Raw genomic sequence first — 27,600 nt, forward strand, 5'->3', positions numbered from 1 at the left:
ACAAAGAAGTTCAGGAGAATATACGATTCCAAAGACCTAGTAATTATGTCGCTACCTATGGCGTCTCTGATGAGCAGTTGTGGGTGGGTCTGAACTGCAGGTATGAGAGGGAAAGCGGGGGACCATTTAAACATCTCTGTGGGACTGGAAGGACACTGCACACAGTCCGTTTGGTTGGGGTCACAATGCAGCTCGACCCATTTGTCATAAATCACATCTTCTTTCGAGCTCAATGTGGTAATTATGTGTATTTTTGAGTGCACAGCAAGCCAAGTCCTGCTGCTGATGCTCATGCTGGGAGTTTTTCACTTGTCTGTGATGAGATACACTTTTATTTCCCTATGGACCTTGTAAGAGTAAGTACAATTTTAGGCATAATTTGTTGCTTCAGTTCTTCAAATGCCCTTGGTAATTGATTTAATTTTAAGTGACCAGAAAAGTAGTTGTAGTTTTCTCTGATTAAAAGTGCTTTGTGCCTGCGGCCCTCAACAAAAGCACTGTGCAAAGTGTGGTATTCTAAGAGGAACAGCTGTTACTAAGCTAACAATAACAATATGTTTTCGTAGTAAGAACTTGAATAAATCCAAGCAACAAACAGCAATGTTATAATAAGATTGTTTTCATGTGAATATGGCACAACGCTTGCAAAGCCTGCATCAGTTTGTACCCATAAATCTTCCCTTTGCTCTTTTTCTAGACTTCATTCAAGCTCAACATCCGAAATGGACAATGGACTGTGTCTCTACTACACTAGTGCTGGGCAGCGCCACCGCTCCCATTATGCACATAATGCACAGTGCACAGGGCACTCAAGTGCTCGAGGGGCATCAGCCTGACCAGGCAGTTAGAAATGAATGACATAGATTGTTTCTGCAACAGCTGCACTGTCCCTTTTGCAATTATACAGTGAGCCTTCTCTAGACATAGTCTGTTGTTACTTCTTTATCAGTTCAAACAAGGATTCAAGTGACTTCTCGCTCTCTCTCTCCATAGCGAGTTTAAGGTGAGCAGCGAGTTTAAGTTGAGCAGCGAGTTTAAGGTGAGCAGCGAGTTTAAGGTGAGCAGCGAGTTTAAGGTGAGCAGCGAGTTTAAGGTGAGCAGCGAGTTTAAGGTGAGCAGCGAGTTTAAGGTGAGCAGCGAGTTTAAGGTGAGCAGCGAGTTTAAGGTGAGCAGCGAGTTTGAGGTGAGCAGCGAGTTTAAGGTGAGCAGCGAGTTTAAGGTGAGCAGCGAGTTTAAGTTGAGCAGCGAGTTTAAGGTGAGCAGCGAGTTTAAGGTGAGCAGCGAGTTTAAGGTGAGCAGCGAGTTTAAGGTGAGCAGCGAGTTTGAGGTGAGCAGCAAGTTTAAGGTGAGCAGCGAGTTTAAGGTGAGCAGCGAGTTTAAGTTGAGCAGCGAGTTTAAGGTGAGCAGCGAGTTTAAGGTGAGCAGCGAGTTTAAGGTGAGCAGCGAGTTTAAGTTGAGCAGCGAGTTTAAGGTGAGCAGCGAGTTTAAGGTGAGCAGCGAGTTTAAGTTGAGCAGCGAGTTTAAGGTGAGCAGCGAGTTTAAGGTGAGCAGCGAGTTTAAGTTGAGCAGCGAGTTTAAGGTGAGCAGCGAGTTTAAGGTGAGCAGCGAGTTTGAGGTGAGCAGCGAGTTTAAGGTGAGCAGCGAGTTTAAGTTGAGCAGCGAGTTTAAGGTGAGCAGCGAGTTTGAGGTGAGCAGCGAGTTTAAGGTGAGCAGCGAGTTTGAGGTGAGCAGCGAGTTTAAGGTGAGCAGCGAGTTTAAGGTGAGCAGCGAGTTTAAGGTGAGCAGCGAGTTTGAGGTGAGCAGCGAGTTTAAGGTGAGCAGCGAGTTTAAGGTGAGCAGCGAGTTTAAGGTGAGCAGCAAGTTTAAGGTGAGCAGCGAGTTTAAGGTGAGCAGCGAGTTTAAGGTGAGCAGCGAGTTTAAGGTGAGCAGCGAGTTTAAGGTGAGCAGCGAGTTTAAGGTGAGCAGCGAGTTTAAGGTGAGCAGCGAGTTTAAGGTGAGCAGCGAGTTTAAGGTGAGCAGCGAGTTTAAGGTGAGCAGCGAGTTTAAGGTGAGCAGCGAGTTTGAGGTGAGCAGCGAGTTTAAGGTGAGCAGCGAGTTTAAGGTGAGCAGCGAGTTTAAGTTGAGCAGCGAGTTTAAGGTGAGCAGCGAGTTTAAGGTGAGCAGCGAGTTTAAGGTGAGCAGCGAGTTTAAGGTGAGCAGCGAGTTTGAGGTGAGCAGCAAGTTTAAGGTGAGCAGCGAGTTTAAGGTGAGCAGCGAGTTTAAGTTGAGCAGCGAGTTTAAGGTGAGCAGCGAGTTTAAGGTGAGCAGCGAGTTTAAGGTGAGCAGCGAGTTTAAGTTGAGCAGCGAGTTTAAGGTGAGCAGCGAGTTTAAGGTGAGCAGCGAGTTTAAGTTGAGCAGCGAGTTTAAGGTGAGCAGCGAGTTTAAGGTGAGCAGCGAGTTTAAGTTGAGCAGCGAGTTTAAGGTGAGCAGCGAGTTTAAGGTGAGCAGCGAGTTTGAGGTGAGCAGCGAGTTTAAGGTGAGCAGCGAGTTTAAGTTGAGCAGCGAGTTTAAGGTGAGCAGCGAGTTTGAGGTGAGCAGTGAGTTTAAGGTGAGCAGCGAGTTTGAGGTGAGCAGCGAGTTTAAGGTGAGCAGCGAGTTTAAGGTGAGCAGCGAGTTTAAGGTGAGCAGCGAGTTTGAGGTGAGCAGCGAGTTTAAGGTGAGCAGCGAGTTTAAGGTGAGCAGCGAGTTTAAGGTGAGCAGCAAGTTTAAGGTGAGCAGCGAGTTTAAGGTGAGCAGCGAGTTTAAGGTGAGCAGCGAGTTTAAGGTGAGCAGCGAGTTTAAGGTGAGCAGCGAGTTTAAGGTGAGCAGCGAGTTTAAGGTGAGCAGCGAGTTTAAGGTGAGCAGCGAGTTTAAGGTGAGCAGCGAGTTTAAGGTGAGCAGCGAGTTTAAGGTGAGCAGCGAGTTTGAGGTGAGCAGCGAGTTTAAGTTGAGCAGCGAGTTTAAGTTGAGCAGCGAGTTTAAGTTGAGCAGCGAGTTTAAGGTGAGCAGCGAGTTTAAGGTGAGCAGCGAGTTTAAGTTGAGCAGCGAGTTTAAGTTGAGCAGCGAGTTTAGGTTGAGCAGCGAGTTTAAGGTGAGCAGCGAGTTTAAGTTGAGCAGCGAGTTTAAGGTGAGCAGCGAGTTTGAGGTGAGCAGCGAGTTTAAGGTGAGCAGCGAGTTTGAGGTGAGCAGCGAGTTTAAGTTGAGCAGCGAGTTTAAGTTGAGCAGCGAGTTTAAGGTGAGCAGCGAGTTTAAGGTGAGCAGCGAGTTTGAGGTGAGCAGCGAGTTTAAGTTGAGCAGCGAGTTTAAGTTGAGCAGCGAGTTTAAGTTGAGCAGCGAGTTTAAGGTGAGCAGCGAGTTTAAGGTGAGCAGCGAGTTTAAGTTGAGCAGCGAGTTTAAGTTGAGCAGCGAGTTTAAGTTGAGCAGCGAGTTTAAGGTGAGCAGCGAGTTTAAGGTGAGCAGCGAGTTTAAGGTGAGCAGCGAGTTTGAGGTGAGCAGCGAGTTTGAGGTGAGCAGCAAGTTTAAGGTGAGCAGCGAGTTTAAGGTGAGCAGCGAATTTAAGTTGAGCAGCGAGTTTAAGGTGAGCAGCGAGTTTAAGGTGAGCAGCGAGTTTAAGGTGAGCAGCGAGTTTGAGGTGAGCAGCGAGTTTAAGTTGAGCAGCGAGTTTAAGTTGAGCAGCGAGTTTAAGTTGAGCAGCGAGTTTAAGGTGAGCAGCGAGTTTAAGGTGAGCAGCGAGTTTAAGTTGAGCAGCGAGTTTAAGTTGAGCAGCGAGTTTAAGTTGAGCAGCGAGTTTAAGGTGAGCAGCGAGTTTAAGGTGAGCAGCGAGTTTAAGGTGAGCAGCGAGTTTGAGGTGAGCAGCGAGTTTGAGGTGAGCAGCGAGTTTAAGGTGAGCAGCGAGTTTAAGGTGAGCAGCGAGTTTAAGTTGAGCAGCGAGTTTAAGGTGAGCAGCGAGTTTAAGGTGAGCAGCGAGTTTAAGGTGAGCAGCGAGTTTAAGGTGAGCAGCGAGTTTAAGGTGAGCAGCGAGTTTAAGGTGAGCAGCGAGTTTGAGGTGAGCAGCGAGTTTAAGGTGAGCAGCGAGTTTAAGGTGAGCAGCGAGTTTAAGGTGAGCAGCGAGTTTAAGGTGAGCAGCGAGTTTAAGGTGAGCAGCGAGTTTAAGGTGAGCAGCGAGTTTAAGGTGAGCAGCGAGTTTAAGGTGAGCAGCGAGTTTGAGGTGAGCAGTGAGTTTAAGGTGAGCAGCGAGTTTAAGGTGAGCAGCGAGTTTAAGTTGAGCAGCGAGTTTAAGGTGAGCAGCGAGTTTAAGGTGAGCAGCGAGTTTAAGTTGAGCAGCGAGTTTAAGTTGAGCAGCGAGTTTAAGTTGAGCAGCGAGTTTAAGGTGAGCAGCGAGTTTAAGGTGAGCAGCGAGTTTAAGGTGAGCAGCGAGTTTGAGGTGAGCAGCGAGTTTGAGGTGAGCAGCAAGTTTAAGGTGAGCAGCGAGTTTAAGGTGAGCAGCGAGTTTAAGGTGAGCAGCGAGTTTAAGGTGAGCAGCGAGTTTAAGGTGAGCAGCGAGTTTAAGGTGAGCAGCGAGTTTAAGGTGAGCAGCGAGTTTAAGGTGAGCAGCGAGTTTGAGGTGAGCAGCGAGTTTAAGTTGAGCAGCGAGTTTAAGTTGAGCAGCGAGTTTAAGTTGAGCAGCGAGTTTAAGGTGAGCAGCGAGTTTAAGGTGAGCAGCGAGTTTAAGTTGAGCAGCGAGTTTAAGTTGAGCAGCGAGTTTAAGTTGAGCAGCGAGTTTAAGGTGAGCAGCGAGTTTAAGTTGAGCAGCGAGTTTAAGGTGAGCAGCGAGTTTAAGGTGAGCAGCGAGTTTAAGGTGAGCAGCGAGTTTGAGGTGAGCAGCGAGTTTAAGTTGAGCAGCGAGTTTAAGTTGAGCAGCGAGTTTGAGGTGAGCAGCGAGTTTAAGTTGAGCAGCGAGTTTAAGGTGAGCAGCGAGTTTGAGGTGAGCAGCGAGTTTAAGTTGAGCAGCGAGTTTAAGGTGAGCAGCGAGTTTAAGGTGAGCAGCGAGTTTAAGTTGAGCAGCGAGTTTAAGTTGAGCAGCGAGTTTAAGTTGAGCAGCGAGTTTAAGGTGAGCAGCGAGTTTAAGGTGAGCAGCGAGTTTAAGTTGAGCAGCGAGTTTAAGGTGAGCAGCGAGTTTAAGGTGAGCAGCGAGTTTAAGGTGAGCAGCGAGTTTGAGGTGAGCAGCGAGTTTGAGGTGAGCAGCGAGTTTAAGGTGAGCAGCGAGTTTAAGGTGAGCAGCGAGTTTAAGTTGAGCAGCGAGTTTAAGGTGAGCAGCGAGTTTAAGGTGAGCAGCGAGTTTAAGGTGAGCAGCGAGTTTAAGGTGAGCAGCGAGTTTAAGGTGAGCAGCGAGTTTAAGGTGAGCAGCGAGTTTAAGGTGAGCAGCGAGTTTAAGTTGAGCAGCGAGTTTAAGTTGAGCAGCGAGTTTAAGTTGAGCAGGGGCATCCACGGTTTAAACAGGGACAGGCAGATCAAGGGCACAGCTGGAAACAGTTTCACATACGTATTCTATGAACCACACGGAGCAAAACTGTCTTCAGATGATGAAAATTTGCCTCTGATTTAATTAGAAACCGTGAAAAAGAGAGAATGAAACAAGATGTGTAATGCATCAAACTGGCACGGCGAGCTTGCGCAAATACAAATTGGTTCAACTTCTTACAAATGTCTAAATTGTGTTTTCATAAATGCAACAGAAAACGTTAATAGTTTGCTGCCTGTAGTGATTTCTATAGCCTCGATCTGTTTTGCAGAAGAGCAGGAGAAAGGCTTCAGGTGACACTGGAGCAGAGCTATTTAGGGACTCAAGGGGGCCCTCATCTATTGCACCATAATGCAGAAAATGTCATGATTTTTGTTGAAAACCTCTTGGTTGAGAGCCCCCAGATCTCACTTAGCTTGTGATTTATGCAATATTTACTAAATTAAATGAATGAAAAAATAACTTTGGAACATCTTAAGGTTGTATTACAGACATCAAACCCCCACATTTTTTCCAAGTTTCTTTGTTCCAGCGGTCAAGTCAGAAAAACTATGAGCAATAATTACAGTTAGTTTATTAACCCAGACAGTGTTATTACATTTGTAAATGATAAAAGTATGAAAGAGCGAGCATCATCTAGAGTTAGGGCGCAGCCATGTTGTCAGAGGAAAGCATAATTCCCAATCTTGTCCCAAAGAAAAATCTAAACGTCAAAATATCACTTACGTGTTGGACATCTTTCCCTTTATTCTGTTTCTTGCTGTACTTTTCTTAACATTTCTAATTAACCTGGATGTTGTCTTGTTTGTATGTGATGAGCGCGTTGACAGGAAAAGGCCCTCAGCACCATAACACTGTATTGGCTTAGCTCATCATGCAGTAAAAGAGACATGATCCAGAAGCCATGAATCAATATAAGTCCAAGAGATAAACACGCATGGCCTGAAATAATCGTCATAAGGCGCTGGTACAGCTGGCAGCCCGGTGTAAACGCTCTCTCTTCTTTCTCACACTTATTGTGCTTTATCTCCTATATTTTGTAAATATAGTTAGTATATTTTTTCTATTTTACTGTACGATAGGGACACGCGCTGGAATAGTTTTTTAATTCAACTGTTTTTGACTTTTTTCGGCTGGATTTGAGCGTTTTTCGTTGCGTTCGTTGTGTTGTTGTGACGTGAGCTAGCCACCAGCCCCCCCCCGCGCACTCCGGCCGCGCTAAAGTACGGCGTGTCGTCGGTACACGTTTATATACACGTTTATATGAAAGAGGAACTTCACGAACGATCGGGACACGCACTGGAATCGCTTTAAATTAACTTGTTTTGACTTTATTCGGCTGGATTGAGTGTTTTCGTCGTGTCGTTGCGATGTGTCTTGGCTCCGGCCCCGCCCCCCGGCTCCGGCCCCGCCCCCCGGCTCCGGCCCCGCCCCCCGGCCGGTGCCGTACCGCGTTTCCACAAAGGAGGAACTCATGAAACTGCAGAGAACAGTCGTCTTACCCGGAGATCGTCACGTTATCCCGTCGCAATACTGACCTAACCTAATACTGATGTGCAATTCTGTCATATGTGCAATTGCTGTTGGAATTCATGTGCAATTCATGTGCAATTACTGTGAAATTCATGTGCAATCTATGTGCTGTCGTGACACATATTCATGTGCAATTACTGTCGGGATCACATGCAATGGTATTTATGTATTTATTTGTCTATGGGAGTTTTTATTTATTTATAGGAGATCTTCTACTGAAAGTGTTTTTCAGACTTCCTATAAGTGATCTGTTCTTCTGTATCTACCTCTGTATCTACCTGCGTTGCACCAATGAAATTTCCCCATGTGGGAAAATAAAGGAATATCTTATCTTATCTTATCTTATAACATATGAGCCTCAAGAAGATCTCAGACACTCAATTGAGAAAAGATCAATGCAGAAATTACATACATATTTGATGGGTTGCTAGAGGATGAATTCTGAATATTTTGTGCAATAAACATAGCCCTTTGAATTCCAATTAGGATTACTTTTATGTATTGTAATGTACCAGTCAATGTCAAATTTCAACCTTGATATCAATACTAAGAAAAGGAATTGATACCTGATCCCAATATTGAAACAACAATGATCATTCAACCAAAAAAGCAGTATAGGAGAAAACAATAATTGTATTTATTTTAATACCATTATGGTCATAAACTAGGTCTGATATTGATTAAAACCATTCTAAAAGGAATCAGAAAAGTTTTGTCCTAAATGCAAAAAATAAGAAAAATCCATGTAGTTTTGTTTAATATGCATTTTTTCCAACATCAATACCATTTCAATTGAGTATCTAGTTTCAATACTCGTTTTAGTATTAATTATGTTCTGGTCTGATTCAGTTCAATGGGTCTTCATATGCTTTTACATTTTGGATTTCTTAGAGTCAATCCTCTATTTTTGTGTCACATCTTGACATGTTTTGGCTGCACACTGTTGCCTTCCACAGAAGTGTCACTCCTGCTACTATAACATATCTGATCTGCGTATTTAAAGAGATGTTGATGCTGTCGTCTTACTTGGAGCAGTAGGACGTCAGCTCCATCTTTAGTGGCTGTACCTTCAGAATGGCATCTCAGGTGTGAGAGAGTTGTTATTCCCCCTCATCACGATTTACAGTGGCAGTGGTTGGCGTGTTTCCGGATCTTGATGGCCAATGGTACTTGTTGCAATCTGTGCCTATGACCTCAGCGTTGTCCCAGTTCACGAGGTGGTTCTCACTCTTGCATCGATCAGAAAATTGTGGACTTGAGCTGTTGTTGTTCTGCTTGTCGCTTTATCTCTTCCAAATCGATTTATCAGCTGACCAGACACGTCACAGTAACTCCAGTGACCCCTTATCTTGGCTGTGGGTTAACATTTTAGTTTTAAGTAATGATCTTTGCCTACTTATGTTATTCATGCAAAAGATGAGTTGAATTTGGACTGTACTGTCTCATCGAGTACATATCTTTTCTCATGCACAGTGTTAAGCCCTATTACTATGCTGTGCTTGCAGTGCGTGTTGTTGGTTATAATGCATAATCAGCGTGCCCTGTCAAATTACATTCCTCACATTGGATCATTTTTAATAGTTTTAACCTTGTGGAACAGACAGACAGTCCACATTGGGAACATTACACTGGACATAAGGGATCGCTGTACGGATGGAATGAGCACGCTAATCCCAAACCAACACATCCCCTGGTACAAATCATACGGCCAGAACAGAGCACAGTGACCCCATTGACAGGATCCTGCGTACAACTGTCAGATTTTCATGTGAAATAGATGTTGCTGTTAATATTTAATACAATCCAGGGGTGTACTTTTACCTGCGGGTTTTAGATGGAGATAATAAGATAGAATAGAACGGGCCAAAAATATGTATTTTTTCTCAATTTTGTGGTGTATTATCAGATATTGTTTGTTTCACACCTAATAAATGATGAGTGGCTGAGTACCTTTTCGACAGGAGACATGGTGCTGCCTAGGGCGAACATTAATTGAAAAATGTTATGACATAAACAAGGGTTTTAGATGGAGATTCTGTGTTGGATCAGTCAGCTAACAATGCTAATACACAAAGCTTGTTATAGTAATTAGTTGGTGAGCATGATTTATGTCTGTATCACACTGCAAATGGATATGCAAGGCTTTTTATGGCTGTTATCTACTGTAGCTCCTTGAATGTCAACTAGTGAGCTAGGGAACACTACTGTGACAAAAAAAAAATGTTAATAGGACTGTCGTGTTAACCGCAGTATTGCAGTACCATGCTATGATCATTAAAACGGCAAAAGGGCTCAGGTGACCACAGAAACCACATTTTACATGTTAAACAAGTTTTGCGCACATGCCCTGTGTAATCTAACTGTTTAAAGATTAACTATGTTTAATGTTTACCGTGTTCTGCCATCGAGTCTCAAGCAGACAGGAGTTTTTTGGTGCCAACTTTTGATGCCTTGGCTTTAAAACAATCTCCTCAATGAGTCAATAAATACAAAGCACAGACATAACAACGCAGGTGTGCATGACTGCGCCTTCTGCACAAACAGCACAATGTTTTAACTTAAGCCTACATTGACTCAAACAAATCACAGTGTATAAGCTTACAGATAAAAAAGAACTGCAGGTCCAAAACTCATAGACAAAAGTGTGCTCTGCGTAAATCCACGTCACAGTCCAATGTCCACGTTGAAGCCAAAATGGACAAGCTCAAGGCTTGGCTGTAATCATCCTCCTCGGTCCAGGTAAACACATAACCCACAAGTACTAAATGTGTTATGGTTAAAATCCAGTGAGAAGATACAGCCAAACAGAGTCCTCGTAATCGTGTGCCAAAACTAAAATACCATCCAATCTGCCATAATCCTCCTCCAGTAAACGTGTAGTGAAAGGATACGCACATGCTGTGCATCGGCGCCAACTATTCCAGCTACAATAGTAGTTCACCACCACCAAATGTGGACTGAATGAATAATGCGCCAGCAGGAGGCCGGTCCCTGAGATGGTTCATATAGTACTAACATGTCAGAGATCTTTGGTGCTAGGCCATGGAGGGACTTAAGAACACAAGCAAAGCTGGTTTAAAGTCTATTCTCTGAGCCACAGGAGCCAGTGCAGAGACCTGAGAACAGGACTAATGTGATAGTACAGCTTGTTTGGAGAGGCCACTAATCAGACCGTTACAGTGGATAATTTAGGTTAGAAGTTTGGTTTGGTCCCTATACCTTTGAATTTGACAATGTCTTTTAGATGGTAACATGCTGCTGATGTTATTGATTTGATGTGGCTGTTTAAGTTCAAACCTGAGTCCATTATAACCCACATAGTTTAGTACACATAGGTTTGAGAGGGAGAGACTGGAGATGACTGCTGTCTATTTTAACCATTACCCCTTTGGGGGATTTTTCAAGTATCAGAACTGCTTTGTGTCAATTAGTGTCACTCAAAAATTACTAGAACATTCTAGGAATATTTCCTGCTGTTATTTTGTTTCTTTCGATCGAAATATCCACCATGTCGAGCACATGCAACAGCAACTAGAACAGCAGCCAGCACATAGCATGGTCCCATTATCTGTAGACAGGAGTTTTCTCGTGACCAGTGTGTGCGGGCAGCAGACAAAAGAGGACAGAGCTTCACACCTACTCCCACTCCACACATGTCAGAGGGACAAAGTGCTGAGAGCTTCCACGATGATTTACTGTAGTGGCTGTCATGTGGCCCTGCTGGAGTGGAGTGGAATCACACAGAATACAAGGAGCACTTGAGAGGCAATATCATAGAAAGCACTGACTGCCTCTACTCTATCTGTGTGCGTGTGTTTACGAGGTCAAAAACCGGTAAAAAACATGAGAGGGGTGAAAGGGACCAGTCAGATTTATACCATTTCAGTTTTTAAAAGCGTTGCATTAACTGGTGACTGGTGAGGTGATTACCGAGGGGAAGGAGGAGGTGGGCAGTATATCAGGGACGCTTTGAAAGCAGAGCTTTTTGGGTATAGCATGGTTTGTTTGTGAAAAGCAGAGTTGCATCTGTAGATATGATCGTCTGTCAATATTGACCTTGGAATTTGTGCTGAGAGTATTAACAGACACAGAATCAACTGCTGTTTTCTTTTCTTTTCTCCATCCATCCACCTTTTTCCTCTTATCCATGGCCGGGTTGCAGGAGCAGCAGTCTAAGCAGGGACTTCCGTCTCCCCAGACACTTCATGCTGCAAACCATATCAGTGCATGTTGCAGGTCCGGGTTTGATGGAACCATCAGGACAATATCGTCTACAGAGATGAGATCCTGTGGTCCCTAAACTGGGCACCCTCTGACCCCTGACTGCGCCTAGATATTCTGTCCATAAAAACTATGAACAGAACCGGTGACAAAGGGCAGCCCTGGCGGAGTCCAACATGCACTGGGAACAGGTCTGACTTACTGCCGGCAATGCGAACACAGCTCCTGCTCCGGTCATACAGGGACCGGACAGCCCTGAGCAAAGGGCCCCGGACCCCGTACTCCCGGAGCACCCCCCAAAGGACACCTCGAGGGACGCGGTCAAATACCTTCTCCAGATCCACAAAGCACATGTGGACTGGTTGGGCAAACTCCCATGAACCCTCGAGCACCCGATGGAGGGTATAGAGCTGGTCCAGTGTTCCACGACCGGGACGAAAACCACTCTGCTCCTCCTGAATCCGAGGTTCGACTATCGGTCGGATTCTCCTCTCCAGTTCCTTGGAATAGACGTTACCTGGGAGGCTGAGGAGTGTGATCCCTCTGTAGTTGGAGCACACCCTCTGGTCCCCCTTCTTGAACAGAGTGTCTGCTAGTCCAGCCATGTGGTAACCAATTCGTGGCATATGTCCAATAACTCAACACCGCTCGGGTTCAGATCGGGGAAGACGTTCTTCCCAATCACCCCTCGCAAGGTGTCACTGTCATCGCCCAAGTGGGCGTTGAAGTCCCCCAGTAGAACAACTGAGTCCCCGGCCACTGTCCAGTACCCCTCCTAGGGACTCCAATAAAGCTGGGTACTCTGCACTGCTGTTCGGCCCGTAGGCTGAGAGACCTGTCCACAACCCAAAGGCGTAGGGCGACCCTCTCGTTCACTGGGTGAACTCCAACACCTAGCAAGTCCACTCCAGAAGCAGCGGGCTGTGTGGGCAACACCAGAGAAGTGGAGCGTCCAGCCGCTCTCGAGGAGATGGGTTCCAGAACCCGAACTGTGTGTGGAGGTGATTTCTCTATGTATTCCAAACTCCAATGTATAGCACCAACGTGAGATTCAAGATCAATCTGGATTTTTCTTTTTTTTTTACAAAATTGTAAAAGAAAATCAAATGAACAGCTTTGATATTTTGAAGAAGTAATTTGGCTTGGAGAAACAGGAATTGTATTGCTATTTACAAATAAGGAGTTATTATAATCAATAAATAAAACAAATCAGTTTTATAGACAGTTATTTTAAACTGAAATCTTTATTCAGGCATATCAATCAGATATTTCAAGGGGAATAATATCCAAATGCATTAATGACCTGGACAGTCAATCTACTAAATATATTACAATTAAATGGGGAAAAAGAGGGTAATTTTGTTTTGATGGGCGAAAAGGGTGAAAATGTATGTACTTCACAACGGAAGACCACAAAGTCACATGTTTGGGAAGAATTCTGTTGGAAGAATGTGACCCATGTCAAAGTGCTCAATATTCACAGGGAAAGGTTGAATGTTGGTCAAATTGTGGATCTGGGACAGTCCTGTTACACAAAAATATTAAACAGAAATGAACAAGACATTGCAGACTGTTTCTGACACCAGCATCCCACTTGATTTTAGGCTTCAAAACCCCTGCCGTGGACACAATAAATGGATATCTTTGGAACATACTTCTGGCAGCTTGGAAAAAGGCCATCGCAAAAAAATGGATAACACAAAGGACTGGACCGACACCATACCGGACATACAAAAAAATTTAAAAATTGACACATTTTACAGAAACTGGACTAAATGGTGACATTCCATGTCCCCAGAGTTAGTCTCTGTGTCTGGAGATCTGGTCGCCGAGGCCCCTGCCGTCGACTGCCGCCCAGATCTCTCTGCACTGGCCCCTTATGGATCCTCCTGCGGGTGGAGGGCCCACGGGAGGGCGGCCCCACGTCGCTCCTTCGGGCTGTGCCCGGCCGGGCCCCGTGGGGTAAGACCGGCCATCGAGCACCCATCCCAGGCCTGGCTCCAGGATGGGGCCCCGGTGACGCCGATCCGGGCGACGTAAACGGCCTTGTTCTTTTACTCATCATAGAGGGCTTCTGAACCGATCTTTGTCTGACCCGTCACCTACGACCTGTTTGCCTTGGGAGACCCTACCAGGGGCTTGAAGCCCCCGACAACATAGCTCCCGGGATCATTCGGGCACTCAAACCCCTCCACCACGTTAAGGTGTCGGTTCAAGGAGGAGTGCCCCTTGCCCCAAGTGGAGGAGTTCAAGTATCTCGGGGTCTTGTTCACGAGTGAGGGAAGGATGGAGCGTGAGATCGACAGGTGGATCGGTGCAGCAGCTGCAGTGATGCAGTCGCTGCATCGGACCGTTGTAGTAAAGAGGGAGCTGAGCCGAAAGGCAAAGCTCTTTATTTACCGGTCGGTCTACGTTCCTAGCCTCACCTATGGTCATGAGCTTTGGGTAGTGACCGAAAGAACAAGATCGCGGATACAAGCGGTCGAAATGAGTTTCCTCCGCCGTGTGGCTGGGCGCTCCCTTAGAGTTAAGGTGAGGAGCTCGGCCACACGGGGGGAGCTCGGAGTAGAGCCGCTGCTCCTCCACGTCGAGAGGAGCCAGCTGAGGTGGCTCGGGCATCTGTTCCGGATGCCTCCTGGGCGCCTCCCTCGGGAGGTGTTTTAGGCATGTCCCACCGGGAAGAGGCCCCGGGGAAGACCCAGAACACGCTGGAGAGACTATGTCTCTCGGCTGGCCTGGGAACGCCTCGGGATCCCCCCAGAGGAGTTAGAGGAAGTGTCTGGGGAGGAGGAAGTCTGGGAGTCCCTGCTCAGACTGCTGCCCCCCGCGACCCGGCCCCGGATAAAGCGGCAGAAGATGGATGGATGGACTAAATGGGACTTTTCTAATTTGGATGCCTTATTTTACAAAATTCTTAAATTAATAATAATAAAGTAGTTCTCTGTCCATTTATTTACATTTAACCACAAAAGAACTTTGAATTTCAGTAATGATATTTGTCCTCTAATTTTTAGTATTCCCTCCCCTCTGCATTTTACATTTGTAAAAAAGCAGACTGGAGACTTTCCCTCTCGTTGTGCGGGAAATGAAAGTCAGATAAAAGAGGTGATTATTTGCAATGATTAATTTGTGCTTGCAGTCGGCAGCAGGAGAATATAATGACAATCTCTGTAGCTGACAGAAATAAGCTGCTGATTGTTTGTAATGTTTGGAAAATATTTGCCTGAAGTTTCACAGACTCTGCATTCCACTGACAAGATAAATGTGTTGATTGATTTGTGTTTTCAGTTGGTGTCCAAGACCATTACATTTTCACAAGTAAAACAAATAAAAGTAAAATTGTATTACACGATTTCTGTCAAAAGATTGTATTTAGGAAAAGATTGAAGAACAATTTTTTTATATCTTTATAAATCCAATTATTTGCTTGGCATTGTTCTAGTTTTAAACAATGGAGAATTGACTAGTTGTGGCCAATTTAAGCCAAACTCATATCAAGGATGTTTTTGTTCAATGGTTTGATATTGTACTCAGATTTATAGTTTTATAGAAGGTTTAAAGAAATTAAAATCAGTGGCCTTTTTTTAAAAATTGTTGTTTTGCTAAAATTTCAGACTGGAAAGATTCAAATGAAGAAGATTGGAAAATAATGAATGGTGGACATAAAAATCTGACTGAAAATTAGAGGTGCGCAATCTGAACTGCTGAATGGAGAGTTTAAAACAAAGCTGAGCGGTGATAGGCTCAGCTCAGCCTATCAGAGCAGAGCGCGGCGATGAAGGTTTACGCTGGCGAGGCAGCAGAGGAAGTCTCTATGGGAACGTCGCTATGGCTTCACTATGAAGGAAAATGCTCATGTCTTGCCTCCAATATTACAATTATAAAACAACTTTAAGTGAATTGTCTTTTTAACTCCAAATAATAGTAATTTGGTCTTCTAAAAGACCATATAAATCACTTGTTCAAATAAGCGTTGTTTCAAGTAGTTTCTGAGTATTGAATATTTTGACGGTTTTGTCAACTTTTGAATTAGGTCACCTTGAGTCAATCAAGTTCTAGAAACAATGTATTTTACACAACACTTGATAAGTTTGACCAAACTCATTAATTACGATGTAACTGTGTCAGTTAATTCATACATTTTTATAGTAATTGCTGTGTTTGGAAAACACTTTTAATCACATTTTCTCTTCAGGGGGGAAAGCTAGAACTGTTTATATTACATTTCAATAACCTGACAACAGATAATGATCAAATTTTTGGTGTGCATGTATTGCCAACAATGTATTATCTATAAAATTATAAACAACAAACCCCCCTGCATACGGATAGAATACACTGTAGTATTGTTTGCATTTGACAACATATTGCAACATATTGCTCTGTTTCTTGCAGAGCATATGTTGCTAAATACAAATGAAAACTCCGGTAACTGGTCCTTTCCGGTCGAGCGCAGGATTTTTGTTACGTTTTGTTCCTTGCTCATACTATCACTGAAGACCATTGTGTACCTGGCAATACATCGAGACATCGCATTGAGCCTCTGCATCCTTGTACGACTAATTGGCTGTCAGTCTGTCCATGCAGTGCAATGTAAATGCAATTGTAGCCCACAGACTAACATGGGACTGACACTAGCTCATTTTGTGTTTCTTTTTCACCAGCAGGCTTCCTATGTGTCAGTGAGCCACGCTGTTGCCTAGATACAAGAGTTAAAAAGGTCCAAGGATGCAGGAAATCAAAGTGAAATTTTAAAATGACCTCTTCCACATCCCCGGGCCCCTCCATCAAACAGAACCGATTAGAAAAGTAGTGCATACGTCATGGAAAATTTGTTGCAATGTATTTGATGAATAGTTTAGTGAGGAATGGGCAATATGCTTAAATGTTTTACAAGTTTTTGAATTCTCTCTTCAGCAAAACTACACAAACTATTTTGACCACGGAGGCCACGGATGAAAATAAAGAGTGCTAAATGGAGATGGCTATAGCTGCTATAATAGCCCCACGTAGAAGTAACACATCCAGATGAACGAGCACTAGTAATATGTCTGCATTTTGTTATTGGTAACATCATTATTGTTATTTAACGGTGCACTAGGTACATTTTTAGCATCGGTAGTGATGGTGATGGTGCTACTGCTTTGCCTGGAATGTCTCAGAGTGTTGCATTAAACTCATCTGTGTCTATACTTCCAAAAATATTATGAAAACTCTTACTCTGAGCAGCTTGGAGATATAAATAAAGCAATAGTACACCCAGGGTGCCAGGCAGGTGGCACACCCTCCAACAGAAAAGTCACATATTGTACCAGTAACAGTTGAGCCGTAGCATATTGCAATTGAACTTAATTTTAGCTATAACGCAGCCTAAGTCATTGTTGAAATACCTAGCAAAAACTAAAGTTTGATGTAAAATTGATGAAAAAGTCTTTGTCTTGGATGACAGTTACTGACGCACAGAAGAAAGTTGCCACAGTGCGCTTCAGTCCAACTACTGTAATTTCACCTTAATCATTATCATGTTGAAGTGGCCTTTGAACGTCCCTCTTTGATAAATCATTCATCTGTGCATGGAATATCACTCCCCCTTCATTATAGCCACAACACATTCATCATCTCCTCATGGGGCGACGGAACAACTACAAACCAAATCAAAGTTTCAGTCAGGTCCATCCGAATCTGTGCTAACACTCTTTGATGATGTAATGAAACAAACAGCTTTCATCGTGGTCTCGGGCTTTGAAGAGAGACAAGACATGGAGCTGAAATGGACATTGATGAAGGTTTCTACAGTTTCTGATGTATAGTCTTGACGGTGGGTTGGAAAAATAATTTCACCTGAAAGAAGTGGGTATACAGTAGGTCGAGTGACTACAGTGTAAGGCATAATACTTTAAATATAAGGCTTTTAAGAGTTTGTTTGTTTGATCGCTCTGTCAATTCAAAAATTAATACAGTGAATTTTTTATTTAGCAGCATACGCATTTGCATTAACAGACAATTTTGGGCTAATTCATATTGGCAGATATTTAAATAAAAGGGAATGTAAAGTGATTAAAATGCATCTGATTCAGAAATGATTACAGTGGACATTTAATAAGTTAATATCAACATTAAACCATACGCTCCATTTAAGCTTTAAGTGTGAGAACTGAAAGGCTGTGCTTTGTGGTTTAAGGAAATATGTTGAAGTATGAATTGATTATTTGCGTGATTAAATAATATGTCTGGGAAATGATCTTTAATCAGACACATTGTTTGTGGTACACATGCCAGATTAACATACATTACTTAGACTTTATGCACATGTTTAAAGGACATAACCATGGTGTTTGAGCATGTGTGGGTCTGTGTTCCCTCTCCTGGCATTGTTTGTACGTTAAATGAAAGACAAACAGTCTCAACAATGCACTGAATGATAATATATATACTTCCACTATTGCGCTCACTGCATTTTACAACATTCTAAAGCATTCTCTGATTCATTCTCACAAACACTCACTGTAGAAGTCATTGTCATTGTAGAATCTTTGAGTAAAAGGAAATTTAGTTCCAAGTCCACCACTGATTGTGTGAGAGAGCAAGCAGAACTAATAGATACTGTTCACTTGGAAAGGTACCACCCCTGATTTGGAAAACACTTTATTCTAATAATCCATCCCACTCCACTGAGGCAGACAGAAGATTATGCAACAATACTAAAGGAGCTTATTACGGTAAGTGGACAACTGAAATGAATACATATTATCCATTTAAACATGTCACAAGATTTAACTCCACCCCTCCATTTAAAGTGGTATGACTTCAGAAGAGAGAATGGCGATGCACACGAGTACAAAACATGTCATTCTGAGCGGTCCCGTGCTGTTGTTATGACGGGGTTCTGAGTGACACGTCATCTGCAGTCCGACAGTGTCCAAGGTGCGTGGGAAAGTTTGTGGATTTCAATGGCCGCCTTTGTCCCGCAGTATTGTCCTCCGTCCTCATTCTCACATTATTTGTTGTGTTCCTTGTCAACTGTCAGATTTGTCAACTGATGTTTTATGCACTTTTAATAGAGGCAATTGATTTGAGAATAACATAATGTGAGACTTCTCTTCTCATCTCACTTAATGTCATTCAGTATTAATCAAAGACTATCAATATTTTAAGAATACCAACAATTCATATTAGTGTAAATGTGATTCATGACGTGTAATTTAGCAAAGTAGGAAATGCTCGATGCAAGAGTTAAAAAGGTCCTCGGATGCAGGAATGCTTTTAGCTTTTAATAAAACATAAAAAATACATATTTTCTCAGTCTTGACACAGGCGTTTTAGGTAGTACAAAATGTGTTGAAACTAAATTGAGACCAAGTTGGCCTTACTTCCATTTGCCATTCTTTATTGTGTTGGATTAGATACAAATGGCTTACATAACCAAGTGTCCCCCTCACCGCTGGTTCAGCACTGTTTTATAGAACCTTCTCTGTGAAGGTCTTAATGAAAGTCAGAGCACTCAGTGGACATGAGGCCGGAGCTGATGGAAATCAATGCAGTCTTTTGTTGCCTGCTCCAAGAGAGAAAGGAGCCAATTCCAGTGCCCTGCCACCTGATGTGGAGCTAGCCCAGTTTGACGAGCATTTAATGGCTTGTCACTGCCACGGACAAGTAATCAATTTATTCAGGCAGTAATGTATGTATCCCGGAGTAAATCTGTAATTAATGGGGAAAGAAAGGCGGACAAATGCAATGCACAGGGTACGAAAATATGCATCTGTCCTTATTCAACACTTAATTAGCTCCAAAGTTGGTAGTGTATATTTGTAAAGTGCAAGCCGAGCATCCGTGACTGTTTTGTAAGAACATTTACTTATCTAAACACTGCTTAGGACAATCTTTATATTGCATTGGCTTCGTTGTTTGCTTGGCTGTCCAGGCGGCAGATTCATGGGGCCTTCTCTCTTCATGGGTAATTGGGCTCATCTCTGGATCACTGCTCTATCCTAAAACAAAGCCCACAGGCTGCACATACATCACACAGCTGTCCGCTCACAAGTGCTGCACTCCTGACCTGAAGTTTAACCTCCGTTGGTCTTATGCCGAGTTTGTATAGGACGTTGATGGTCATGTTAAAATCTATAGTTAAATTACGTATTTCAGGTCAAATTGTTACTGATTTTGATTTACATATTTTGTATCCAAACCTATTTTATGGCATCTATTTTGTCCTGGTTTATATTTATTTATTTTTTAAATGTATGTTTTATGTTGCACCTTATAACCAAGGCAAGTTTCCAGTTTGGAATTTTTGGTCACTGACACTTTCTTATTCTGATTTCGATCTGATTTGATGATCTTATGCTTTTTTCTTGGGCTCTTTTAACTTCTGATTGTTGTTTTTACTGTAAATAGTCTTTATTTTCTTGTTTCTGCCTCAGATATCTGGACATACATGTCTGCTGGCTCTTAGCTTTAATATGTTATGTCAAGTTATGTGTCTGTTGTTGTCTAATTGAATGTTTAATGTTTTACCTGCCTTAGGGAAACGTATGGAATTCTGCTATTGTATTGTGCATATTGATGTTGAAGCTGCTGCTGACACATTGATTAATATGCACTGTCCTAATTTAAAAATATATATATCCACATGTTGTAACAAACAGAATCTTAATCAACAGAATTTTGTTCAGAATGTTCTTTAATGTGTCTTTTACTTTACAAGTGTCCGTGACAGGAATTAAACCAAATTAAATGCATTATTTTCACTGTTGAAGCCGTCATGTAATTAAGTCATTTTAGAGAATCTTCACATTCTTTCTTACTCGGACATCTGTGTTTGATAAACGAGGTAAAATATAATACTATGTAAATATTGGGAGCATAAGTAGGTCTGAGCCGACATGTATCAGCCGTGGGACCTTAGACCTCATTATGCTTTGCCCTGCTAAGTGCTTTTGCATATATTATAAGCGAGGGCCACAGTCAAGGTATCTTCACCATTTGAATAGGTTAATTGGTGCCAAAGAATAAATCAAGTTTACAATGTGTTTAAAAAGAAAACATAGCTTCAAAAGTTGTTGAGGGAAAAGTGTCAATTATGCGAGAAAGTTATGTGATTTGATATGTGGTCTAGTCCTTTTAACAGAATTGTTTTGTCATGTGGTGCTTTTAGGTTTAATGCAGTTCTGCCCTGAAACATAGACACGTTCCCTACTCACGTCCTTATTGGTTAGCCACAGTCATGTTCTAAAGTAATTATAACGTTGCTTTTATTTCGTGGTAGGTAGGTAAATCCATTAAGAAACAACTCTCATTTACAACGACGGCCTGGTCATTTGGCAACTAGCACAAAGAGCAGATCGAGAGTGAATACAATACAAGATAAACATAGGTAGTTACAACATGAATTTCAAAAACAACTCAAAAACGCTCATCCAAAACAACATGCCTTGAAGATGACTTTAAGGCAGCTGAGGCAGGATCACATTATGGAGCTTCACTGTTTTTTGGAACACATTGCAATCATTGGGAGCAGAAAAATTCAACTGGGAGCAACCCGGAGTTGTGCTGACTCACTGACACATGGTTTGAGATATAAGACAAGAACAAATGCATAATAGGTGGATTTAACCCACACAGACAAGTGTTATCTCACTACCATTTGGGGGCAATATAAGATGTAAAGTATAAGATAAGATAAGTTAAAGGAATCATGAAAAGATTGTGACACAAATAGTTTTTTGCCAGATTGCCCAACTGTAGTGTGTGTTTGGCTCAATATGGCGTCTCACATAACACCTTGATCGACATGCAAGCTGTTGTGCCACGTTTAAAAAAAAAAGGACATTCTTGAGCCACAGCCTTGGCCCAATACTGAGCACTAATTACCAGTAAACTGAGACAAGGCAGAGGAGCTAGCATATGTGCGTGTGTGTGCGTGTGTGTGTGTGTGCATGTGCGTGTGCGTGTGCGTGTGTGTGTGTGTGTGTGTGTGTGTGTGCATGTGTGTGTGTGTGTGTGTGTGTGTGTGTGTGTGCGTGTGTGTGTGTGTGTGTGTGTGTGTGTGTGTGTGTGCGTGTGTGTGTGTGTGTGAGGCGGGAGGACGAGAACTTGTTAGCTCGACTTCACACGCTGTTCGACCGTGCGATAATGAGCTTGCGCTTTTGGAAGGTGTAGACAAGGGTCAAACTGAATCACACAAACTTGTCCTTGCCTAATTATACAGCTTATTGATATCCAATATCTAATTCATGTGGGTCCACTCTCTCTTTAACTTTATGACTCGAGTGCAGAGTGTCACTTTGCAGCGTGTAGACCATTAATCTATGGCCCCGGTGCCAGGGACTGTGGCACAAGCATTTAAAAATAATTTTGGAATTAGGATTCATCTTTTGGTTACTCTTAATTAGGACAAATTACTTGTGCATTTTGGATAAGTTTGTAATAATATAGAAAAATGTGTTCTAGTGACTAATGACCACCTAATTCAATTACTTTTTAACATATATAAGATTGTACATTTTTCCAGTGTGATGCAATGAATTAATACTCATTTGAAATGTGCTTGTTTATTTATTTAGTTTTAGTGTTTTTGAAAGTTAAGGGTATTGCAAAGCAGGAACTACTGTGCAGGACTTTATTGTCCCTGTAGGGAAATTTGTCCTCTGCATTTGACCCATCTTTCAGTGCCCCGGGGCATCTCCTCAGCAGCAGTGATCGCTGCACCCACTGCACCCAGCTCCAGTGCAAGGCTTGGTCAGGACTACTTTAGCTGGAGGATTTGATCTATTGTGCATGTTTGGGGTTGAATGGGAAAAACCCAGAGGAACATACACAGAAAGGCCCGGTCTGAGTTAAACCCGCAAACTTCTTGCTGTCAGGCAAGAGTGTTAGTCACTCTGCCACCGTCCTGCCAATGACTATGTTGACCATTGTTCCACCAAGTTCTGCCCTTACTGAAAGGCTCTTGTCTGTTGTTGCAGGAGAGCCGTTGGCAGGAAGAGGCGCCGTGGGCGTTCCTAAAGGTTACTGGAACTTCTCGTGGGTGGCAGAAGATGACCTGAGCTTCCCCCTGGACCCGGCACTGATATCAGGTGAGTCAGACACATCAGCCCCGTGAGTGGACTCACTGTTCACTACTGACCATGACAGGCTGATATCATCTGTCTGTGATGCTGTGGACCCTGAGCTCTGATTGGTGGGGTTTGGGAACATAAGATGATTTTGTATCACAATTATCATGAACAAAATAACTGCAATTAACGATAATATCATGACTTGAAAATGTTATAAATATGAATATTTTATTTTGTTAGAAATGTATGAACAAGTTCCTTGTTTAAAAAAAAAACATATAGTACTATACTTTGTTATAACAATGATATAGATGAGAACACAATAAATAAGTAGCTTTTTCTGCTAAATCTGGTGGCAAAATTATGATTTTCTTTCATCAATTTAATACTAACTGTTTTTTCAGCCTTTTTGTCTTAATAAATAAATAATATTGTATATATTATTAACAATAGTACCATCCCTTTTGGGGAGAGGTAAAGTTCTGACCCCTGTATACTTTTGTGTATTTTAGGATAAGATATAATATGCTTGATGTAACAGTAATGGCTTTTTGCACCGCACGGCAGAGCAGAGCTCACGTCGATGTTGGTACATTCTGTGGTTTGGGTTCACTAATGTATCGCCACTTCATCCACAAGGCAAGGCAAGTTTATTTGTAGAGCACATTTCATACACAAGGCAATTCAAAGTGCTTCACACAGCAGGAAAAATGCATTCAAATCACAAAGAAATTACAGAAACAGAAATACAATAAAATTAACAAAATACAAAAATAATAATTAAAAAAACACCTAGCCACAAAGGGTAACGTGTTTTCGGAGTCCAACTCCCTTTTAAATCAGTCCAACTGATTGTCTAAACTAATGAAATCACATAAAAGAGAAGAGTGCAAATAAAAATCCTTTCAGTCGTATGCGCAGGTAAACAAAACTGAACATTGTCAGAGTAGGGAGACTGTTCCAGATTTTAGCTGCATAAAACTGAAATGCAGATTCCCCATGTTTAGTCCTGACTCTGGCACCAGCAGGAGGCCAGTCCATGTTTTGTCCTGACTCTGGCACCAGCAGGAGGCCAGTCCCTGAGGTCCTCAGAGTCCGAGATGGTTCATATGGCACTAACATGTCCAAGATGTACTTTTGTAGGGTAACATACTAGTACAAGTACTGTAAGGATATGAATGTCCACCCACTTGTGAAGGAGGGGGGGGCATTCAGGTTTGATATTGATTAAAGAATTGTTCAAGAATTCAAACATGACACACTGCATAAGTGTAAGTAAGTTTGAATTGTATTTTTAAGAGTAGAATGGGGCACCAGCCGGATAATCGGCAATTTAAGATATCAGATATCTAGATTAATTAATTAGAAATTAATTTGCTCGTTGATCTAAAGGTTTGAGGACGTAACCGTGACATTGACCCCTTTTCTGGAAAGGAAAGAACACTTTACCAAATGTAGGTTATGAAGATTTAATGACCAAATAATTAAACAGATAAATATGAATTAGGAATATGCAAATGAGTCGATAACAGATGGAAAACACTAGACATGATGGTTCTAGATCTATCTAGGTGTTAGAGTTAAGTCTAAGATGAAATTCAGCCTGTGAAGTGCATTCATACGAACGGAACCAGAAGCTGTGATCCTGAGGAGATGGGCCTGCGTGGAGTCCAAGGGCCTGCGTGGAGTCCAAGGGCCTGCTCTGGAGCTCGGCTCTGACGTTGTCTGGCCAAAGAAGGACTGGATCGGTTCTGCGATCTGCGTTCTCCTTGGCTCTGAGGCGTTCTCCTTGGCTCTGAGGCGTTCTCCTTGGCTCTGAGGCGTTCTCCTTGGCTCTGAGGCGTTCTCCTTGGCTCTGAGGCGTTCTCCTTGGCTCTGAGGCGTTCCTGAATGAAAAGGCCGTCGTGCTGCTCCACCGATGTGGCTGATCTAAAAGGCTGTGGACTTGAAAGTTGCAAAAGGTCCTTGCTAGATTTTGTGTGGGCCGTAAAACTCCACACGGGCAGTAGATAACAGCCCGCATTCCTGTCACCATGGCAACAGGGGGAGGACATCTACATATCCTACACTTTGGTGCTAGGCCATGGAGAGACTTGTACACAAGCGGAGCTGCTTTAAAGTCTATTCTCTGAGCCACAGGAGCCAGTGCAGAGACCTGAGAACAGGACTAATGTGATGGTACTTCCTGGTTCTTGTCAGGACCCGAGCAGCAGTGAACACCATAAGAGAATGTAACAACATTGTCACAAGAGCTGCTTTGGACCCCATCTCAAAGCTGCTAACCACACCTTTGAGGACAGTGAAATTCAGATCCTGGCAAAGGAGAAGAGGCTCTCTTTGTCAGGACTGACAATCCATCACTGAACAGAAATTAGGGTACAACTTATCCCAAATGTGTACCCGCATCCTCAGGCCTAAACCAAAACTAAAACACAGTAGACTTACTCAGAGTACGCTGATAGGAGTGAGGTGCATGGACACTTATGCCAAATATGACGCTGATGAGAGTTAAAACTTGTGTTCAACAGAATTAACTAACACCCTCTACTACAACTACTAGGGTGTGTTAGTTTGTGTGTGGTTAGCTCTTCCCTTCAGACAGACGTTTAAGGCAGTGGCTTACCAGATCCCACTCAGAAGAACTGAAGAAGCTACTTACTAAACAGATTCACGCTTAAAAAAAAGGCTTCAATTCAATTTTATTACCTGGTCAACAGAGGGATTACACATACGTAATGTAGATTGAATTTGTGCATGCTTTATTAACAAAACAGGTTACATAACTATATTTGCGGGAGTTGAAATGCCATTCAAGTCCACTTTACTCTTGCCGATGTGTTCTGAATTGGCTGTAGATAATGGTGCTTGGAACAAAAAGTCGCACATCTGGGCACACGGAGTATGGGCATGGTTTGATCAAATAAATTAAATCCTAATAGCCTCAAATGCACTCGTCCAAAAAAGCCATCTGACAGCCCAAGGGCAAGTGTAATAAGTATATTTTATAACACATGTATGGCTTCTAAAGATTTTATGTCTAGGTAAAGGGACTTAGTGGCACATATTTCTCGACTTGTTAGGACCAAGCGTCGATTTTACAAGCTCTCGTATATCCATTGAGACATTTTGATGATTTTAAACCGGGATGATTTCAGCGGGAAAAGTTAAAAGAGCAGGAGCGTTTAGAGCTAGCGGTTTGGCCGGGTTTAGGTCACTGCAGCAACAAGAAGTGCAGAACATGGCTGTAGGCTGCGGTCGTACATCTCTGTGCGCCTCGAGCATCTGCTGTCTGCTGGCATTTATTACCCCCCGCTAAAGCCAACACAGGCACCAGCTGCAGCAGGCTCTCTCTGCACTCCGTCTCCACTACAGTGTCTATCAGTCGCACCTGAAGGGTAAACTGTGTTAGGATTGCTTTAATAGACTGACTACACACTGCACTTTTGGGGTCTCAAATAAACAAACTGACTAATCTTGTGGCGCCTAGTTTTTATTAATCATTTTTCATAATTTTATGCAGTGTTTGTTTGTTGTTTCAGACATTTTGGTGAACGGTAGTCCCATTAAAATAGTCCCATTTCTCCAGTCATGATGGCAGTTATACCCATCTGCAAAAACAAACTTGCTTTCAAACTAGTGTCAAATTTCCAACTTAATTTTGAATGTTTGTTTTTTTCTTTTTCTATTTGTTTGTGCAAATCCATTAAATATTAAGTGTGCTTGGCCGTCCAGAAAAGTCACCGCACACCACGATACTGATCTTGATACCACACATGGTTTTAAAAAATAAACTGGACTAAATTGAATTGAATTCTGGCCTTTACTGCTGGTGTGGACCTGGCGTCTACAGGTGTTCTGTTGTAGTTTAAATGTCACAATCAGAATCAGAAAAGATTTATTGCCATTGCTAATGAACAGAATTCACAACAGGAAATTGCTTTGGTGATATAACATAAAACTATGTAAAATCAAAAAGAAAAACAATTTAAATCTGCTATGGGATCAATAGAAATAGTCTTTCTATGAACACAGAATTAACTGTTGATTTACATTGAACTCGTTATAGCACTCTCTCACGTGTATTGTTGTTTTCGTTATGAAGCACACGTTGTTCAAGTTCATATTTCCTTGGTTCGATCACTCCACCGCAAGGAGTGGTACTGCTATTTTTTGCTCTGCAGAAAGAACTTAACATGCCGCGGCGACCTGAATTGAACAACCTGCTCTATGTGACAAAACCAAAATAGAGGCAAGCACGGTGTGTATGTATAATGCATGTATAACCAGATCGTTATATTTATCTCAGTAGAGAATGTGTCACGGGATGAGACAATGTCCTTGGGAGGAGACATACACCGATGCTATTCCGTAACACATTGAGAACACAATTCAACTTAGAATATGAAACGACACAGAAACATCAGACATTTGTATGGCAAGCTTGGGAGAAAACGCGGGGACTGCTCACGCAAGCTGTGGTAAGGAGCCTGCGTGATCCTCCTGCGTCTCACCCCGTTTTTTCCCATGCTGGTTGGTTTTATTAGATATTCTGGAATAGGCGGGTCACATTTCTCATTGGTCAGCCTCACATCAAGGCACTTGGTATTTTTCCGTAGAGATCAAGCCTGCAAGGGGGGGTGCAACTCCCCCCCTAGGGTAAACATCCTTTGGCCCATCTTTACGACCCCTTCACAAATGCAGTTTGTCACACACCCGTTCTTCTCTGAGACTAATGATGCAGATAAAATATCACTATTATGCAGATAAAATACATCACAGAAATATAATCATATATTCACATTTTATCACAGAATGACAGCTGTAACCGTTTAAGCAGTTAGCATTCTGATTCTACCCAGGTCTAAAGTGTTACATGTCAGATATAATTATAAAAGTATGGGTAATAACTCATATCCATGTATATCTCACTTCACATACTGAGAGCCCTTTCATTACCACACATTTGGCGTGTTTCATTTAATTATAACCCTACTTAAAAGAGCTGCCATGTAGGTGGGTGGAAAATTGATGAGTGTTATAAACCCACAGCGAATTATTTTATTGACATCTAACTGTATAGATGTTGTGCCCTGTTGCAGTTGTAGGTGTTGCATTACTGAGTGGGTGTAAGTCATGATTCTTGGCTGGCAGCACCCACGGGCCCAGCCTAACCCTCTAACTGTGAGTTACTGGGTCAGTGCTTCAGCCTGCAACACTGAGGACCAATGATATCAAATCAAAAAGCAAACTGAATATGATTTGAAAATG

General features: G+C 42.7%; 1 protein-coding gene and 1 long non-coding RNA gene across 2 annotated transcripts in view; both read left to right on the plus strand.

Annotated features, from left to right (window-relative positions):
• LOC140370691 (uncharacterized) overlaps positions 1-27,600 on the plus strand; it is a 592,343-nt gene that overhangs the window by 184,015 nt on the left and 380,728 nt on the right. The window lies entirely within an intron of this gene.
• Positions 1-27,600, plus strand: part of alk (ALK receptor tyrosine kinase) — a 424,897-nt gene that overhangs the window by 163,494 nt on the left and 233,803 nt on the right. The window contains exon 2 of the mRNA XM_072457605.1: positions 22,240-22,350. Coding sequence (XP_072313706.1) covers positions 22,240-22,350 — 111 coding nt within the window. The remainder of the gene's footprint in view (positions 1-22,239; positions 22,351-27,600) is intronic.

Source organism: Eucyclogobius newberryi, unplaced genomic scaffold (genome assembly GCF_026437365.1).
Source record: "Eucyclogobius newberryi isolate DKJ021-1_F unplaced genomic scaffold, fEucNew1.0.hap1 SCAF_21, whole genome shotgun sequence".
In the NCBI taxonomy this organism is placed as follows: Eukaryota; Metazoa; Chordata; class Actinopteri; order Gobiiformes; family Gobiidae; genus Eucyclogobius; species Eucyclogobius newberryi.